Source organism: Apis florea, unplaced genomic scaffold (assembly GCF_048593485.1).
Source record: "Apis florea isolate Af1SG1 unplaced genomic scaffold, ASM4859348v1 contig_2203_pilon, whole genome shotgun sequence".
Taxonomy (NCBI): domain Eukaryota; kingdom Metazoa; phylum Arthropoda; class Insecta; order Hymenoptera; family Apidae; genus Apis; species Apis florea.
The window spans coordinates 35,038-48,908 of record NW_028256543.1 but is presented as its reverse complement, the minus strand read 5'-3'; the positions used below and the strand labels follow the sequence as shown (position 1 = coordinate 48,908).

The window sequence follows — 13,871 nt, the reverse complement described above, 5'->3', positions numbered from 1 at the left end:
ATTTAATTTTTTCATATAAATATTTATTTTTGTTTATAATAATTATTTAATAATAATTCTATAGTATTGTTGTTATAATATTATTTCTATAATAGTAATATTTTATTTTTAATAATGTAAAATTATATTTAATGCCAAAACCATTCCAAATTCATAACATTAAAAATCGTTTTATTATATTTTTCAATTAAAGATGGATTTAACTTTCTAACATATATTTTTCTAAGTCCTATTTGTTGTAATTTTCTGTAATTATTAGCTAATGTACCTTCTTCATTACAAAGTAATCTAAATTTATTTAGCTGCAAACAGATTATTTTTAATCAAAAAATAAATTAATAATAAAATATTAATAAATATTAATTGCAATATATTAAGATACCTGTGTAAAAGATATTGGTACTGGCTTTGGAAAAATTACCCATGTTACTACTTCATTACATGGAGGTGTAGTTAATGAACCCTTATAAGTATAAAATACATCTATATTTTTAGGTAATAACGAAGCCAAGGTTATAGATATATTTAATTTTACTTCTTTATTTAATTGTCGCACACTCAATAAATGATTTACAATAGAATATAACTTTTTATTGTCTTTTTCCTGTAACTAAATATAATAATTTAATATTCAAAAAAAGAATTTTTTTTTAAGAACTTACTTGAAAAAAAATCCCTAAAACCACAAGGCCATCCTTATAATTTAATGCATTAGATAAATTTGAATAAATTTTATTTTTATGAACTATATGCATTTCCATAGGATATCTATAAGAGAAAAATAAAAAAATTAAATAAATATTAATAATAATTAAACTCGTATTTTTTTTCATACTTTACCTAACACCATTTAAAATATGCTCAGATCCTCTGTTATTTTTTGCACCCCAATGAAAATGTAAATGATCTATTTCATATTCTTGGTTCACATTAAGTGAACCCCCAAATATATAAGGCAATCTTTTTTCAAAACGATTATTTATATTTATTACAACTAAAAAAAAATTTGTTATAACTAAATATAATCTATTATCATGTATTAGTTTTATATAAAATATCTAATCATAATACCTGAATGGCCATTATTTTTTAAATATAATGGATTCGGGAGAAAATCATGATAACCAATTATTTCAAGTGCTGGCAAAGGAAGAGGTATTGATTTGAATGATGATATATGTATTGGAGATTGTAATTTTCCGCCACATAATTTAAAATTTTGAATCCATGTGTGTTGGTCTGAAATATTATATTTTATGTAAAATGAAAATATAAAAAATATTAGAAATTATTACATACCACATTTATTGTATCCAAAATGTCCGGCAATAATTGGTACTAAAAATATATTGTATTTTTAGCTATAAATAATATAATAAAATAGTATGAACATAATTGAACTTACTGGCTATTATCAATATTATAAATTTTATAGAATAGTACATTTTAATTGAATTTAAATCTATTCTATTTTACAATTTACTATTTTATATTGTCACGACTTAAATGATATTTAACAACGCTTTTAACTATTAAAAAGTAATATAATAGACACATACTTGAGACATTTTATGTATGCAACAAACGTACTAAGTTATTTCCAGTCATTTCCAACTGTTTCATTTACATATTACATGTTCTATTATCATCATCAATACAGAATATCTTGAGTATACAAATTTTCACATGTTTTGTCTCAATTATAGCTATAGTTCTACAATACTAAATTTAAATACATATTTGTTTTTTGCATATAACATTCATTTTTAAATATATACTATTACTTTTTTATATAATTTTCTAGGACATAACATAACTTAGATAATGGATATCATAAGAATTTATTTACATATATATACAAATAATCTTTGATCCTTATAATACAATAAGTTATCAATTATTTAATGTTAATTAGTACAATATATAAATTAAAATTAATTTTAATATTTAAACTAAATATTAATGTTTTTAATGAATCTAATATAAAATTGTTTCTTATATTTCTTTCATCCTATAAATCATAATATAATATAATTTTATAATAAACATACTTCATAGATAAAAATAATATAGATAGATAAAAATTAACATATCACAGATTAATATTCAAACATTGTTCATTATTATAACATATTTATTTAACATATTTATATTTATTTTTATCATAATATAAAGAAAATATATTATTTGAATATTTTTGAGATTTTAATAATTTTAATATTTATGAAAAAAAGTAAAATTTATTTAATTTTTTTTTATAATATAAAAATCATGTAATTATAAAAATTTTCATTTTATTAAAAGCTATTTCAAATTGAATATCAATGAATATTATAAAGACGAATTTTTTAATTGTAAGAAAATTAAAATAAGAATTCTAACTTCAACAATCTAAGAACATAAATCATAATTATGATATTATCAAACATTTAATTATTTAAAATATGTAATAAATTATTAATATAAAAATTTATTTGTATTAACAATCATTTTAAAATACAATACTTTAATATTAATAGCACCATTTGAAATTTTTGTTGAATGTAAAAACCAATAAAATAAATATTATAAAATATTATTATATTAGAAAGAATTTAAGATTAATTTAAGATAGTTAATTTTTTAAATATTATCCACAACATTTTTTATATTTTTAAATATTTTTATATTACATTTCTCAATTTTATTGCATAAATATAATATTATAAGTTGTAGAACAATATAAAATATAAATTATGAAATTGCACAAAATAATTGTTATTTATGATACATTTTTGTTATATTGTATGATTATATAATATATTTTTGTTGGTCAAATATACTTTTTTATACTTTTTTTTTATCTAATAAATTACAAATCTTATACAAAAGATATGTCACTAATTTGTGCAAAATTATATTAACTACCAATTTAATTCAATAAACTATATTCGTTCATAGATTACCTGATACATTTTCTTGGACTAGAATACTTTCCTGTATATTTAATGTTTTATTCATTTTCACAATCTTGTGATTTGCAAATTGTATTTTGTAAAGGAATTGAAAAAAGTTCCTCCCATGGAGATCGTATAGAAGTGACAACTATTTCTGCAGCACTCATAGAAACAAAATCTAGAATCCACGTTTCCTCCTGTCCTATTACTTCATCTAAGAAATTCAATGTCAGTGAAGAGTTATAATGTTCCTAAAAATACAAATAATGCAGTTAAGTATATTAATAAAATTAGAATTCTAATAATTTTATTTTTTATATTTATTAATATTTCAATACATACAACTCCAATCAAATTACTCATTGCTTGTTCTTTTATTATATGAGGTGATTCTTTATTGCCTGGAAGAAGCCATTGCATATTACACAATGCTAAGACAGATGTAGTCACTATTAAACTTGATAATTTAAGTTGAACTTCGAGATTTTGATATTTTAATATGGCAGAAGAAAATAATGCAAGGTGTCTAACAGTATCTCCATCTTGATAATTGTTGCAATTTTTTAGTAATTGATACATTGAAGAAGTACAATATTCTGAGACTGTGAGTTCAACTTCTTCACAAATAGATGGTAATAAAAAATCTGCAATGGTAATAGAAAATAATTAATTTATCGATTATTGGTATTTAAATGTTAAATAAATTCTCTTGTTACCAGTAACATAAACTAGAAAGTTGAGTGTCCTTTGTAGATCTTGTAGAACGCATAAGAATGAAATAGTAGAATTCGGTTCGTCATTAATTTTGTTAGGTTGTTCTAATTCAATTAAAATACCTTGTTTAAATGGTATTGGTGAGAAACGTTTTAATCTATCTATCGTCCAACTAATTTCTTTATGCAACCATCGTTGTGGGTCTTCTCTATAATAATAATAGAATATATAAATTAATATAAATTTTTATAAATGAAATTCATATAAAATTAAATCTTATTTTATTATTACCCTTCTATTCCAACAATTTTAAGCACATATACTTTGAATGTAGATAAAACCAAACAACCAGGAAATGTTTCTTTTGTATTTTGCATTAAAATTTCTGCCTAAAGATTCATCAATGATTTAAGAACATTCAAATAAAATATTAATTTTAAAAATAAATTTAAATTATAAAATTTAATGTATTACCCTGAGGAGAAGAATGAGTTCTTCATTTTCATGTTCAAATATATTCAAAATGATATGCAATTTTATTCTATGATCTATACTGTTGAAATCCGTATAAGAATACTGAATATTACTACTTATTAGATGTGATGTTTCTTCCGTTTTTAACATTAACGGTTTACTATTACCAATTTTTATACTTTGAAGTAGTCCTAAAATTATTCATTAAATAAGATGTAGCTAATATATAGTTTATTAAATATAATTTTAAATATAGTTTAATGTTAAAACACAAAAAATATATAATTTTATTTACCACCTAGCATAGAAGTTAAATTTGTTACAGGTGTAAATTTTATTTCTTTATCATTACTATTAAGAGATTTTTCATCTGCATTAACCTGCTTCATTATTTTATTTTCATATGCAGTACATATACTATCTGTTAAAGAACCTAGAAATATAGCTTTATTAATTAAAATTATCATTTTTATAATAAAAATTAAATAATTTTATATATTTAATTATTAAAAGTTTAGTAAACCTGAAGAGCTACTCTCAGTTAAACCAGTTATAATTGGAGCTGCATCAGGTATTGTTAAAAGAGATGGAACAATAACAGTACGTTTTTCTTCTGAAGAACGCTTTCTATGAGGCGTAAGATGAGTTCTGTAGCAGTTAATATAAATATAATAAAGAAAAAACTTATTGTATAATTAATATTTAAAATATTTTTATGAATATATCGAATAAATGTCTTCAGAAAAAAACAAAAAAAATTATACTTTACCTCGATGCATCGTCCAAAACTTCGATACTACTTTGACTTGGATTGCTTAATACTTCTATATCACTTTCATATTTTTTATTTGATGTATTTGCAGATGGTGTAGATTCTCTTGATTCCTCTAAACTTGTGGCTGAACCTATAAATGATATAATAAAATAATAATCTAAATCTAATATATATTATTAAAATTATATATATTATATTTATATATATAATTTTAACATAACATATTATTTAAAGAAGTGCTCATACTTTTTTTTTTGTTTTTTTTTTATTTTGTTTAAAAAATCACATTTTCTTTCCATTTCCTATATAATTTTTATTTATAATCAATTTTTTTAATGCAATAGAACTGTTATAATTGTTCATATTAAATAAATGTGTAATACAATTTTGTGAATACAAAAATAAAAATATGGGCATAATATAATAGTAATATAAAATTGTAAATAGTAAAGCAACTATATAATATTACAGCTTTATGTCTTTAATTATGAAGGTGCTTGAAAAAATAGTGCTATAATAAAGAAAGTGCTGTAATAAAATACTGTGGCTGAAGCTTACAACAGACTTGAGCTTGGGTGTGAGAATCAGAGTGCACCAGAGAAGTGGTGACGGATATAGCTCCACCCTCCATTCCACCTGCACCGGGATTAGTATGTTATAGTCCCAGTCAATAGTACAATGCATGGTAATGCAATCAGCAGTTACAAAATTAGTGCATTCACATTCAAAAATTAAGAAATATTGTAAAACTTAAAAAATATACTAAATATTACAAAATTCAATATTATAAACAAATAAATATATGGTTAATTTTTATTGTAGAAACCTCATAAAAATATATAACTCTTATTTTTTATTTATTTTACAATTAATAAGTTTGAACACCACATAAATAATAAGAATTGGGTTATGTAAATATACTCAAAAAATATATTATATTTTATTATTAAAAAATTTTTTTCATCAAATGTTTCATTTATTTTTGAAATATTAATTATACATGCTAAATCTTATAATGAACTAATACTTACCAATACTAGAATAAGACTCAGAATGTTGTAAATTAGCCTTTATTGGATTTTCTGAATACTGATTTTTATTTATGCATTCCAATGAATTTTCGGAAATATCATTTTCCATGTTCAAAATTGATAATTCGTCTGTTTCTATAACTAAAGTACTTTTACAAGTGGGACATTTCATACCTAATAAAATACATTTTTTAAAATATTGGATCTATTGTAACTTATAGAATGTAATTTATTTATATTTATCATTTATTAAAAAATATACCTGATATAGTAGAATTTATAAGAGTAACATATTCTAAATCTTGAGAAAAATGAGTTGAACATTTCATACATTTAAAAATTTTCAATAACATTGGTCTTTTTTTGATTTCTTCATTAATTATTTTTACTATTTCCTGCAAAATAATCAATATATTATTATTTACATGTCATTGTATATGTCATATATTACTATTATATATCATTTACAATATATTATTATATCTACAATTGTGTTTTTTTATTTCTTACTTTTGCAACATCTGATTTTACAAAATATCTTCTATTTTGACGATGTTCTCGTGTTGTATCAAAAATTATATCTACTGTGACTGGTTCACTTCTACCCAATACACATGACAATACAGAACTCATTGACCAACAGTACTTCAATTTTCCAGTAAATGAATCTATCTCTTTAATATCACTACAATAATTAAATGATAAAATAACATCATACAATTTTTAATGCAATAAAAACACTTACTTTGATGTTATCATTAAAAATAAATCTTCCAATTCGTCTGCATTTTTTTTCTTTTGAACTACATATAATTTTCCTCCTTCTAGAATTTAAAAATATATTAATATATATTAAACATATATTAAATAGTTATTAAAATAATGATTTTTTAGCATTTTTTAATTTTTTTATATGTAATTTAATTTATATACAATATACCTTGTTCTGGATCATATAAGGGTTCAGATATATCTGCAATGGCACTTGCATTGTTGGTTAATATAATTTCAGAAATATTCTCTTCTTTGTTTAATATTTCATTTTCATTTTCTTTTTCATTATTACTTTCATTAATCTCCTTCATTAAAGATTCTTCGTTTGTTTCAATTTTTGTATTTTTCATTAAAAGAATAGCTGAATCTTCAGCACTTGCTACAATATTCTTAGAATCTAAATTTTCTATCGCAAATTCCGGTATCAATATCGGACACGTTGAAGGTTGTAATCCCATAATATCTTGAACAAATGTTCCAGCATGACTACTTAACCACTTATCTTCTCCATATTTTTTTCGTATCTCTAAAATTTGTTTTTTTGTTTCTAAATGTCCTTTCGATGTTGTTTCTAAAATAAAATTAATAGCTAGTAAGAATTAATAAAAAAAAAATAAAATAGTATTATATATTTCAGTATCAAAAAAAGAAAAAAAAAAAAAGAAACAAAATCAATTTTTTACCTGTTTTTATTTCTTTCTTTTCTTGTTCAACATCTGCAATAATGGCTTCTTTTATACTAGATTTCTTTTTACTTTTAGAAAAACTTTTGTCCATATTACTTGACCCTGCTAATTCACTTGTAGATGTAAATAAACTACTAGAATTTAAAGAATCTGACATTGAAGTGTGAAATTCATTTGTTAGGAATTGTTTAGATTTAATAGCAAACAATCGATTTTCTGCAATAATTTCCTTTTCTGATTTTGATAATGATACATGATCTAAAACAAACTAAATTATGACATTTTTTATTCATATTTATATAAAATATAATTATTTATTATATTTTAAAATTGGCTTTTTATAATAATACATCATACTTTGCTATTACTCAAACAAGGATGTAAATGTTTTATAGCTAGTAATCGATATTTCGGATGATATGATAAGGGATTGCCTTCCAAGGATATCCATAACAAAGCAGACATTTTTTCTAAAGGCCACAAGCTTGAATGTTCCATCACGCAATTATGTGATAAATCTAATTCTGTTAAACATTCCAAATTTTGTAAACCTATTTTAAAAAAAAATAATTCATAAAAACTTTCTTTATCAATGTATTTGTGCTCTTATAAATTGTATATGTAAAATAATTAAACACACTAATTATTACCATTTAGATTTTCTATATAATTATTCTTTAGAACTAATACTTGTAATAAGTGTGATGCAGTTTCACTAAAAGTAGGTACTGTTTCAAGTTTATTATATCCAAGATTCACATATTTTAAATTTGGTAAACAAGATAATTGATCTGCAGATGTTATCAAATTATGACTTAGATCTATTATTTGTAGCCAAGGTACTAATTCTAAAGATATATCCAATTGTTCAAGAGAATTATGTGGTAATGCTAAATGTTTCAAAGAACTCCATATAAATCCAATACTAGCATCTCCTCCACAATTTGCTATATAAAAATAATATGTATAATATTGAATAATATTTTTTAATTATTTTTTAATTATATTTACCCAACAATTGTTTCAAAGTACAAACTCCTTTTCTACCAGCACAGATAATGCTTTCAAGTTGACTTCTAACATCTTGGAGTCCTTTCACAGAATTAATATTGATTTTCTTTAATTCTAAATGTTTCAAACACCTAAATTTAGTAATATCAACAGGGATATTAGGATTGTTTGGACAATAAATCAATTTTAGGCCAATTGTCTTCTGTATAAAATCATGTAAAAATTTCAAGTCACGAAATATGTCAATTTTTGAACTATTGCATACTTGAAATGAAGCTTCTAAATCTTCAGATCCATCCACAATTAAAGAGAAAGCTGAATTTAAATTACATAATAAGGTTGTTGATAAAGACAGCTTTCCCACTGAATTTAAAACTTTGTCTCCATTTTGGTGCAGAAGTTTTCCAAGTAATAATATTTCTTGCATGTCGATTTCATCTTGAAAATTATTCATTTTTTGTATTTTTATTTTATAAAAAATTTAAATGATAATTTTTGGATTTATTCCAATGTATCTTCATATCAAAATCTGAAAAATAATAAAATTATGTTATATTTTTATTATGTAATTTAATAAAAAAAATTTTTTCTTTAATTAATAATTATTAGAAGCATCTTATGTTAAAATTTTTCATATAATAAATATTTTTTTCAATTTTGTAAAATACAATACAAATAAAAAAATAATAAAACAATATTATTTTTTATATATAATAATACAAAAATTATTTTAATTTAAAAAAGATATTTAAATATTGAAATAAAATTTATTTTTATAATTAATACAATATATCTTACTTTTTTTAAAATCAATTTTTTAAATCAATCATATTAATTATCATCAATTAAAATTAATATACAACATAAAAACAATAGAACAAATACAATTATTTTTTATAGAAATTTCTAAAAAGTTTTATTCTTACATTTTTTTATTCAAATATCATAGGAAAAGATCTTTTACAAGATACTTTAATAAAATTAAAAGAATGACAAAAACTTACTAAATTATCATATATCATATATCATCACTGCTTAGATCATTCAGTTTTGGTCAGTAACAAACACATACTTAAGTGACAAATGATGCAGGCAGTATAATTTCACGCATGTTATCACGAACAAGTAATATAAAAAAATATATCAATAACTAATAAATGTTTAATACTATGAAATGTTATCTATCATTTTACTATCAAATGACTTTGATTTGCATTATTACTTTACATGCACTTTTATTAAACAAAGAAATCCTAAAAAAATATATACAATTATTTCATAATTAGTATCTCAGGATTACTGCGTGGTATAACCATTTCAATACAGAATAAAAAAATAGGAAAATATTTTTGACCTACTTTAAATTCAATAATTAATTAATAATTAATAATATAATTAATTATAATAATTTTTTTTATCAACAACGCAATAATTAAATCATATCACAAATTTTAATAAATAATTTCTACGGAATTTTTAACGCGACTAAATAATAATGAAAATGACATACTGACTACAATTTGCATCATCGTATAAAACTGTGAACATTATTGTCTTCATTGTCATTTTTTATAATACGTTAGATGGCAACACTAATCGTTTTTCTTCATGAAATGAATATGATTTTACAAATTTAAAGAATTATATTATTGAAAATTATATTATTGAAATTGAATTTTAATTAAATATAATTTTTAAATAAATTTTTGAAAAAAAAACTTAATTGAACTTTATTGTGGGATATAAGATAAGATATATTAAAGATATATTTTATAATGTTTCTACATAATATACAAAGACAATCTAAAAACATGTATTTTAAATTTATAAAAAACTGATTAATTTGAATGTTACAATTTGAATATATATACATTATTTAAAAAATTGAATTTAGATAAAATTTCAATTTTTTTAAGTTAGATTTAATTTAAACTAAGTTTAAATTTAGGGAATTATTTTTTATTTTTGAACTATATTTATTGAATACTATATTGAAAAAAATAATAATAAAATCACAATAATGAAATTAAATCAGTGATTTTATTTTAGAACTAAATTAGGAGTTTTCAAAATATAGTAACTGTTTAATAACCAAAAATTTTAGATTTCATATCGACGTATTGATTTTTGCAATTTTCAAATATGAGAAAAGAAATTATTATTTATAGTATATTTTTATTAATTTATGTGAATGCAAGTAATGATGCAAAATTAAACAAAAAAAAATCATGGCGGGATAAAGATATACGCGATATGACTGATGCGGATTTAGAACACTTGTTAGATCAATGGGAGGTACATCAAATTTTATTTAGTTATTATGATTATTATAAAAATAAAATAAAAGTATTAACAAAATTAATTTTTTTTATAATTAGGAAAATGATGAACCATTGGAACCAGATGAATTACCAGAACATCTTAGACCTAGTCCAAAAATTGATATATCCAAAGTATTGCATTTAAAGTATTTTTTTAAGCATTTTATAAATCAATCTAGCATATTTAAATATTATAGTGTTATATATTATATATACATTACAGTTATATATCTTTATTATTTATATTTATATATTATAATTTTTTTTCTTAGCTTGATATGTCAAATCCTGATAATGTGTTAAAAATGACAAAGAAAGGTAAAAGTGTGATGATGTTTGTGGACACTAATGAAGATATGTCTGCTGAAAAAGCTGAAATGATAATGAGAATTTGGCAAACTAGTCTTCAAAACAATCATATAATTGCAGAAAGGTATTATTCTTTTTCATAAATTTTAATTTATAATGTATTATATATATATTTATATAATAAAAATAAAAATATTTACATAATTTTTATAATATAGTTTTTATTTATAACATAGTTAAATCTTTTATAGGTATCCAATTGATCAAAAAAGATCTGTGTTTTTATTTCATGAAGGATCACAAGCTGTAGATGCTAAAAATTATTTTTTACAACAGCCAGAATTGTCTCATGTGACACTTGAAGGCCAAACCTATTTTAGAGATCCAAAAAAGCAGGTATAAAAATATTAAAACATATTTTCTATAAAAAAAGAATAGAGTTTAAGTTTAAAATTTAAATAATTATATATGAATTGAAATATATTAAATTATTCTATTTTTTTTTCTTAGGATGAAAATATGGCAAAAATTAATAAAATAGAAAATAAACAAAATATTAAGAAGGACAATGATAAAAAAAAAGTGGAGTTGTAATTTATTATAATAATTATTATATTATTATATTATTTTATATAATATATTTTTCATTTGTATATATATATATATATATATAGCAAATAAGAACAATTTTTTATACAATCTTTTTTTTTGTTATAAATATATACAATTTAAATTATTTGTATTTAAATATTTTTTTACTTTAATATCTTAATAAAATAATCTCTAAAATCTCTAAAATTTACGAATTATATACATAAAGTCACAAAATAATTATGATTTATCCTATAAAAGAAAAAATTTATGATTATTATAAAAAAATTAATTTTTCATATAATCACAGATATTATTTGTTAATTATATTTTTATTGATTTTATTAAAATAATTACAAATTTTAAAAATATATTTTAAATAAGAAAAAAAAATTAATAGTAGTTCATTATTAACATTAAAGATAATAGAGAGAATAACAATCGATAATCTTATAAGTAATATTAAAAACAATTAAATATTTCATTGTTAATCACATATTATCAGCATATATATAAAAAATGATAAATTATTAGATTTCATTTCACTCATTAAATTATGTAAAATTATTATATAATCAATATATGTATATGAATAATAAATGATTAATTATTTATTTAAACTAGATTTGCTAGTAGAAGAATCTAGTTGATTAATGCTATCCATAGCTCTCACTTCTCTTTGTAATTCTTTTATCACATTTGCAAGTGCATATGGATTTACACCATTTTCACATAATCGAATACATATACTTAATGTTGTTGGATCCAAATTTGTATTTAATAACTTTGAAATTTGATAAAGTGTTTGGAATGTTTTACGAGCAGCATTTATTTGATGATGTACAGGTTCTGGCATGCTGCCTCGATTTCTTTCTTTTCTAAAACAAATAAATATTTTCTAACATTATTGAAATAGGTTATGTTAGAAAAATTATTTTAAGAATACGTACTCTCCGCTGTGAGACAGTTTGACGGTGGGACTATTACTGTATTAAGTTACAATTTAAAAATAAAATAATGAATGTAGATTGCAAAATAATATTATTTAATTTGTATTTTTTATCAAAATTCTCATTTCTTCAAATGACTTAATATCACTATTTCAAAGAGCTTGTTTCCATAACAACCATTTGAAGATCAAGGTTACTATAAAAAAAAAATTGAATCTAATTACTTTGAAAATATTTGTAAAAAAAAAAAAATATTAATTTCATTTGTAAAGTTTATTTTAAAGCTATAAGCAAAATTATTTATATTATCATAATATGTATTATCATAACAAGTATTATTATGCTATTATTATTTTTTCTTTTTATTTTTAGAAAAAAAAAGAAATATTTTATTTTTTACCATATTATAATTAAATAATATTATATAATATAATTTTAATATATTATATAATATAATATAATTAAAAAAATAACGGCAAAAAAAAGAAACGTATATGTAATTTTTAAGCAATTCTAATTTTAAAATAAGTAATCATGTTTATTAAAATTTGATTATAAAAATCTTTTTTTTAAATAAATTTTCAATAAGATTAATAACAAATATAAAAAAATAATATTTCTCAAAAAATAAAATTAAATAAAATAATATAAAATAATATATCTAAATAAATTATTTGATCGGAATTTATCTTATTTGTATTAATTTTCAAAGATAAAAAATATTGGATATAATATGGATATAATATACATATATTTATCTTGTAATAATCATTATAGTTCTGTATGATGGTATATCTTGTTGTTTTTGCTATTTATTTAATTTAATTTAGTTTATTTAATTACTGCTATTAATTCACTAACGAATAATTTTAAAAAAATTATTTTAGCGATTAATCATAACGATTCCTTTATTTCTCTGAATTTACAATTTAGTTGTTACAAGATATAAGTTATCCATACGTTATAAATATGTATATATATATATTATATATATATATAATATATAACATATATATAATTTTTCAAAATCAATTATTGGTAGTTATAATTATTTGATCTAGCATAAGTATAAAAAATTGACATAGATAAAAATATTAGAGAAAGGCCTAAGTAATAAAAAATAATATGATTATGAATTGTACCATGCAAAATCTTTGTTTCTCAATTAATGTATGATTATATTAATAATAATATTTGAATTCTAAAGCATAAAAATTAACGAATATATTTCAGAAGAATTAAATATAATGTATCATTGAAATATTTGAACGTTTATGATAAAATATTTTATTATAAAGA

The 13,871-nt window shown here is 20.3% G+C and overlaps 4 protein-coding genes across 9 annotated transcripts; 1 reads left to right on the top strand and 3 right to left on the bottom strand.

The window, feature by feature from the left end:
• Position 1: 1 nt before the first annotated feature.
• Positions 2-3,080, bottom strand: LOC105735971 (carbonic anhydrase 2). 2 transcript variants are annotated; one of them, XM_086917500.1, is made up of 7 exons: positions 2,946-3,080; positions 1,300-1,338; positions 1,072-1,239; positions 841-994; positions 663-768; positions 383-610; positions 2-302 (listed from the first exon to the last, which is right to left on the bottom strand). In XM_086917500.1, exons 1-7 carry the CDS (start codon positions 2,998-3,000, stop codon positions 129-131), a joined length of 924 nt encoding a protein of 307 aa, XP_086773626.1. In that variant the 5' UTR covers positions 3,001-3,080; the 3' UTR covers positions 2-128. The 2 variants fall into 2 exon arrangements, with proteins under 2 accessions (XP_086773626.1, XP_086773628.1); XM_086917502.1 differs by lacking the exon at positions 2,946-3,080 and adding an exon at positions 1,406-1,675.
• Positions 514-9,977, bottom strand: LOC100865468 (serine/threonine-protein kinase 11-interacting protein). 4 transcript variants are annotated; one of them, XR_015295183.1, is made up of 24 exons: positions 9,912-9,977; positions 8,402-8,930; positions 8,041-8,337; positions 7,748-7,941; positions 7,388-7,658; positions 6,871-7,275; positions 6,676-6,754; positions 6,441-6,615; positions 6,193-6,325; positions 5,931-6,104; positions 5,458-5,535; positions 4,894-5,029; positions 4,648-4,772; positions 4,420-4,557; positions 4,125-4,315; positions 3,942-4,039; positions 3,653-3,858; positions 3,279-3,580; positions 2,946-3,187; positions 1,300-1,338; positions 1,072-1,239; positions 841-994; positions 663-768; positions 514-610 (listed from the first exon to the last, which is right to left on the bottom strand). XR_015295183.1 is itself a non-coding variant. In XM_012488851.3 (19 exons), exons 2-19 carry the CDS (start codon positions 8,853-8,855, stop codon positions 2,993-2,995), a joined length of 3,651 nt encoding a protein of 1,216 aa, XP_012344305.2. In that variant the 5' UTR covers positions 8,856-8,930; positions 9,406-9,546; the 3' UTR covers positions 1,823-2,992. The 4 variants fall into 4 exon arrangements, 1 of the variants encoding a protein (XP_012344305.2); XR_015295182.1 differs by lacking the exon at positions 9,912-9,977 and adding an exon at positions 9,406-9,546; XR_015295184.1 differs by lacking the exons at positions 514-610; positions 663-768; positions 9,912-9,977 and adding an exon at positions 9,406-9,546 and having other exon boundaries at positions 910-994; positions 1,300-1,361.
• Positions 9,447-11,767, top strand: boca (LDLR chaperone boca). The gene is made up of 6 exons (XM_012488835.3): positions 9,447-9,526; positions 10,506-10,696; positions 10,780-10,854; positions 10,995-11,155; positions 11,283-11,427; positions 11,542-11,767. The coding sequence occupies exons 2-6, from the start codon at positions 10,544-10,546 to the stop codon at positions 11,623-11,625; spliced, it is 618 nt and encodes a 205-aa protein (XP_012344289.2). The 5' UTR covers positions 9,447-9,526; positions 10,506-10,543; the 3' UTR covers positions 11,626-11,767.
• A 168-nt stretch (positions 11,768-11,935) lies between these two features.
• LOC105735972 (mitotic-spindle organizing protein 1) lies at positions 11,936-12,917 on the bottom strand. 2 transcript variants are annotated; one of them, XM_031917595.2, is made up of 2 exons: positions 12,573-12,917; positions 11,936-12,500 (listed from the first exon to the last, which is right to left on the bottom strand). In XM_031917595.2, exon 2 carries the CDS (start codon positions 12,476-12,478, stop codon positions 12,230-12,232), a length of 249 nt encoding a protein of 82 aa, XP_031773455.1. In that variant the 5' UTR covers positions 12,479-12,500; positions 12,573-12,917; the 3' UTR covers positions 11,936-12,229. The 2 variants fall into 2 exon arrangements, with proteins under 2 accessions (XP_031773455.1, XP_086773632.1); XM_086917506.1 differs by having other exon boundaries at positions 11,936-12,520; positions 12,573-12,788.
• Between the last annotated feature and the right edge of the window lie 954 nt (positions 12,918-13,871).

Bases quoted from the DNA above. Each gene is read 5' to 3' on its own strand.
- LOC105735971 (XM_086917500.1), bottom strand. From the start codon at position 3,000: ATGAATAAAACATTAAATATACAGGAAAGTATTCTAGTCCAAGAAAAT. The intron at 611-662 runs GTAAGTTCTTAA...TATTATATTTAG, and splicing joins TTTTAGGGATTTTTTTTCAA to TTACAGGAAAAAGACAATAA. The intron at 303-382 runs GTATCTTAATAT...ATCTGTTTGCAG, and splicing joins TACCAATATCTTTTACACAG to CTAAATAAATTTAGATTACT.
- LOC100865468 (XM_012488851.3), bottom strand. From the start codon at position 8,855: ATGAATAATTTTCAAGATGAAATCGACATGCAAGAAATATTATTACTT. The intron at 8,338-8,401 runs GTAAATATAATT...ATTTTTATATAG, and splicing joins TACTTTGAAACAATTGTTGG to CAAATTGTGGAGGAGATGCT. The intron at 3,859-3,941 runs GTAATAATAAAA...TTATTATTATAG, and splicing joins AAAATTGTTGGAATAGAAGG to AGAAGACCCACAACGATGGT.
- boca (XM_012488835.3), top strand. From the start codon at position 10,544: ATGAGAAAAGAAATTATTATTTATAGTATATTTTTATTAATTTATGTG. The intron at 10,697-10,779 runs GTACATCAAATT...TTTTATAATTAG, and splicing joins ACTTGTTAGATCAATGGGAG to GAAAATGATGAACCATTGGA. The intron at 11,156-11,282 runs GTATTATTCTTT...AATCTTTTATAG, and splicing joins AATCATATAATTGCAGAAAG to GTATCCAATTGATCAAAAAA.
- LOC105735972 (XM_031917595.2), bottom strand. From the start codon at position 12,478: ATGCCAGAACCTGTACATCATCAAATAAATGCTGCTCGTAAAACATTC.